The following is a 4665-nucleotide window of genomic DNA, read 5'->3' as shown; positions in this document are numbered from 1 at the left end:
GTTAATAGGATTTTACCTTGTGTAGACGAAATTTGGTTTACCCCTACCACATCTGCGAAAATGCAAAGTCATACTCATATGCACTAACCCTAAAATTAATGAATCTATGTATGTAATGTCATTGTATGTACTATGTGAAACATTCTTAAATTATTATTTTTTTATTTTGCATTTAAGATAATGAAAATAAACCAATGATTAACAAAGATAACAACTGTGTGTGGATGTACAAATGGTACATGTCATCTAAGGTGGTCTATGTATCACCACTCTTTAGTATAATCATCTTTCATTTTTTGTCTTTTCTTAATATACGTAAAATGCTTGTAGGACAAATTGAGTAGTATGTTAACATGGCAATAGTGCACCATCTCATTGTGTTTTCTTTGATCTAAAGAATTTTCTAGGAAGGTTCCTAGAGGCTAGATGGTAACCAAATTAATGATTTATATAAGAATCATCTTTGCTAATGGTATAATTCACTGCAAAGTAAAAAGCTAATTAAGCTGAATGCAGTTGCTCGATTCATTGAGAGAACAAGAGTTGAAAATGGAGATTGAAGAAGTTTGTGAAGCACAAGCACTTCCATTGCTCTCATTGAATCATGTGTCTCTCTTGTGTAGATCAGTGTTGGAGTCTATGCAATTTTATGAGGATGTTTTAGGTTTTGTTCCCATCAAACGACCATCTTCTTTCAAATTTACTGGAGCATGGTTAGCTTATTTTTAGTAATTAATTTCTTTTTCATATCAACTATCTTGCTACACAAAATATTAGTGTACTTACATGCTTTTAACGTTATTTTTTTGTAGGTTTTATAATTATGGTATTGGAATACATTTGATTCAGAATCCGGACATTGATGAATTTGATACTTACATGAATGAATCAAGACCTATTAATCCCAAGGATAACCATATCTCATTCCAGGTAAAAATAAAGATTTACCTTGTGGCTAAAAATAGTCATTTTTTGAAATGTTATGGGCTAAAACATATTATGGGCTTTATGAAGTAATGATTAGTTATTTCTATTTTATTTATAAAACGCATATGTAGGGCTAAAACATATTTAAAACATTTTTTTATCTAATCTAATATATTGCAAGATTTTATAGCCACTTTTATATTATGGGCTTTATGAAGTAATGATTAGTTATTTCTATTTTTACCTACAAAATGGATTCCTAGAATTTATGCATCAAGCTCATCTTATCGTCTCTTTATGAATGACTTAGTTTTCAAGCACATTTTTAAATATTTTCAAACTTTATATTATGTTCGGATAAAAGTTGTATGATTAAGATTATACGTGTCAAACTTTATATTATTTTGGAAAAATACATTATTAATAATTTACTATTGTTATTATGTGCATGGAATTTGTCATGATTAAATAACCACATTGACCACAAATTTAGCTACTGTTAATCATGTAGCTTTTTACCAAAAATTTATATACAATATGGTTTTTTGTAGTGTACGGACGTTGAACTTGTTAAGAAGAGATTAGAAGAAAAGGGAATGAGATATGTTACAGCATTGGTAGAGGATGAAGGAATTAAGGTAGATCAAGTGTTCTTCCATGACCCTGATGGCTACATGATTGAGCTATGCAACTGTGAGAATATCCCAATCATTCCTATTTCTTCATGCACTGCTTCTTTCAAGCCTAGAAGCCATAGCTTTAAGAGATCTACTTCCAATTTCAAGTGTGGAGGATTCATGCAGAATGTTATGATGCAAAGCTTGAGCATGGATATGATGAACTTTGCGTTTTAAAATGACAAAATTGAAGAACATTAAATTTCACTTCTTCTTTTTTTTGTAATATAAGATATGAAAAGTATGTTAATTAAAATAGAACAAAAAAAAAAAGATATGTTGGAGGATATTAGGAATGTAGAATTGTTTAGTCTTGGTTTAATTGCGAGAGAAGAGTGGTGGGTCCAAGGAAAAGTTGTATTGTATTTGTAACATATGGTGTTTAAAATATAATAAGAAGTTGAGGTACCAGCTGACATCTCCACAACATAACTGATAAATAAAATAAAACCACATGCTATATTCAAAAAATTTAATAAAATATGCATACACCTAAAATCCAATAGAAGTAAAGAAGCTAAACAAAAACAATAAAGGCTACCATTTTTTCCCTACTAAACATTGTAATCAGAGTCCAAAAATCTCAAAATGAACCCACTAGCTCTAGATCACTCAACAAGAAATATAAGAGCAACACAACTAGGGAAGAAACATATAAAAGAAAAAAAGACACAATATTGGCTTTTAATAGCACAAGTTTAATAGCGCTTCTAGATAAATGCTATTGAAAATGCAACCCATAGACCTGTTATAGCACTTTTCAGAAAGCGCTAAGAAAAACAAGTGAAAAACCAGGGTTAGATAGCATGTCTAACCCAGTTTTTAACATGTTTTTCTTAGCGCTTTCTGAAAAGTGCTATAACAGGTCTATAAGTTGCATTTTTAATAGCATTTATTCAAAAACGCTATTAAAATTGTGCTATTAAAATCCAAAATTGTGGTAGTGTTTTTCGTTTTGTGTGGAGGTGGCCTACGAATGACTTCCAGACTTTTGTTCCCATTGTCAGAATCTCGGTCATGATGTTACGGTTTGCCATTAGTTGTACCCTCAGAAAGAAAGAACCGTATCTAAGAAAAATGCTATAAAGGGCAAGAAGCAAATACCAACTAGTAAGCTAGATTTGGTGCCTATTAAAGAAAATTCTTTTGGTGTTGGTTCTTCTAATGCATTTGAAGCTATTGATTCGGCAACTGCAACAAAAGAAGAGCATATTGTTGAATCACTTGTTGCTACCCCTAATGTCACGGTCGCACAAAACAGTCCCGAGTTGCAAGCAATATAGACACCGGTTGCAAGTACTTTTGCAGCAAGGTTCTCGAATTCCTTTAGTTTTGCCCTACAAAATGTGTCTGATGTAATTCCTCATGGGGCTCTCCCTTAGTCGACTAGTCCTATGTTGGAATTGGTTCCCTAAGTGATATTCCCCCCGTGAATAACACCATTGTCATGCAAGGGGTGGAGCTGAATGTTGTTCCGACAGACATTGCTTTAATTCGAACTTCTGATATGACACCTATTGATGGAAACATTGTCATACAAGGAGAGAGTTGTGAACAACACAACAATCCAATAATTCAACAAGACATGGACCTATGGCAATGAATCAAAGAGTATGATAAGAAATTAGCTGAAGCTCCTTTCACACCCGTCTTATTCAAGAAGAAGAAACAGAAATTAAAACTGCAACAGATTCTTGGGAAGCCACCGCATAGAACCCATTCCAAGGGCGTGAGCTCACCATCTGCCTATTGAATCTCCTCTTTTGGAATGTTATAGGGTACAGTTTTCCGATTTACAAATTCCCGTAGTCTGTTGTGTTTATTTTATGTTTTCTTTTTCTTTCTTGTTATGAGGGTTTTGGTTTGTCCCCCCCGCCCCCCTTCTCGTATATACTTTTACCCCCTTTTTAAATAAAATTTATGAGTTATGCGGCATAGAATTGAGGTTCATCTAGATGTTGTTTCCTCTTGATGCCTGCCATTTCTCCCGGCTTATAAAAAAAATGACGGTTGCTGACTTTGGTGAGGAGGAGAGGGTTTTCTTTTTAGTAAAAAGGAGAAAGTCAAAGTTTGACATCACCAAGAGGGGCAACTTTGTATATAATAGTGACATTAATGATGAATTACAATATAACCCAAATTTTTTAGGTTACAAAGTCAAGTTCTAACCACTAACTTGTCTTTTATGATTTGTTCATAATGTAATTTGTTTTAACCCTTTCATTTTTTTTTTTGTTGATAAAGCAAGAGTATGGACCTGCATCAAAGTGACAATATAGATCCCAACTAGGTTATCATCCTTAGAACCAAAAATCCCTAATAAGCATCCTCAAAAATTTATCAATAAAAGCTAAAGAAATACAAAGAGTTGGTAGAGTGGGCTATGCCGTACCTATGAGAAAGAAGAAGAAAAAATGAAAAATAATTAAACCATCAATTTTTATTTTTTTTTACAATACCGTATAGGCCCCGTTTGGATTGCCTTATTTTAAGCTTATGTGGGCTTATCTACTTCCATAAGCCTTTTTAAAGGTGTTTGGGTAAATAAATAAAAATAGTTTATCATAGTTTCATAAGCTGCTTATGCCATATTTTAATAAGCCTAAATTTTCAGCTTACCCTTCGGCTTAACAAGGAGCTTATGATTTATGTAACCTCCTTCGATTCTCTCTGGATCCACTTTTTCAAAACATATATTTTATTTTTTATTTTTTGTTTTTAGAAACAAACATATATTTTAATTATAATGTTAGTTATCTTTGGCGGTGCATGAGTAACAAAATTGTTATATACTTATCTTACTAAATTAACACATAACTAAGAATTTTTTAAAGGAATATTTTTATTATTTTTTTGTTACGTAACAAAATGAAACTGAATAAAAAAAACAAACTTAACTTGCTTTTTTTTGGTAACAAACTGTACATTAATATCTATATATATGGTAAGTTTATTTACACCTTTAATGTTAACTTTATCTTTTCTATATATATATGGTAAGTTTATTTACAGGTCTAATGTTAATTTGTCTTTTTTGATGAAGTAATGTTAATTTTGTCTT

At 31.8% G+C, this 4665-nt stretch overlaps 1 protein-coding gene across 1 annotated transcript; it reads left to right on the top strand.

The window, feature by feature from the left end:
- Positions 1-397: 397 nt before the first annotated feature.
- LOC11423798 (metallothiol transferase FosB) lies at positions 398-2015 on the top strand. The gene is made up of 3 exons (XM_003612083.4): positions 398-713; positions 813-930; positions 1479-2015. Exons 1-3 carry the CDS (start codon positions 511-513, stop codon positions 1779-1781), a joined length of 624 nt encoding a protein of 207 aa, XP_003612131.2. The 5' UTR covers positions 398-510; the 3' UTR covers positions 1782-2015.
- The last annotated feature ends 2650 nt before the right edge of the window (positions 2016-4665 follow it).

This window comes from Medicago truncatula, chromosome 5 (assembly GCF_003473485.1).
Source record: "Medicago truncatula cultivar Jemalong A17 chromosome 5, MtrunA17r5.0-ANR, whole genome shotgun sequence".
NCBI lineage: Eukaryota > Viridiplantae > Streptophyta > Magnoliopsida > Fabales > Fabaceae > Medicago > Medicago truncatula.
This window is presented reverse-complemented; position numbering and strand designations above follow the sequence as displayed.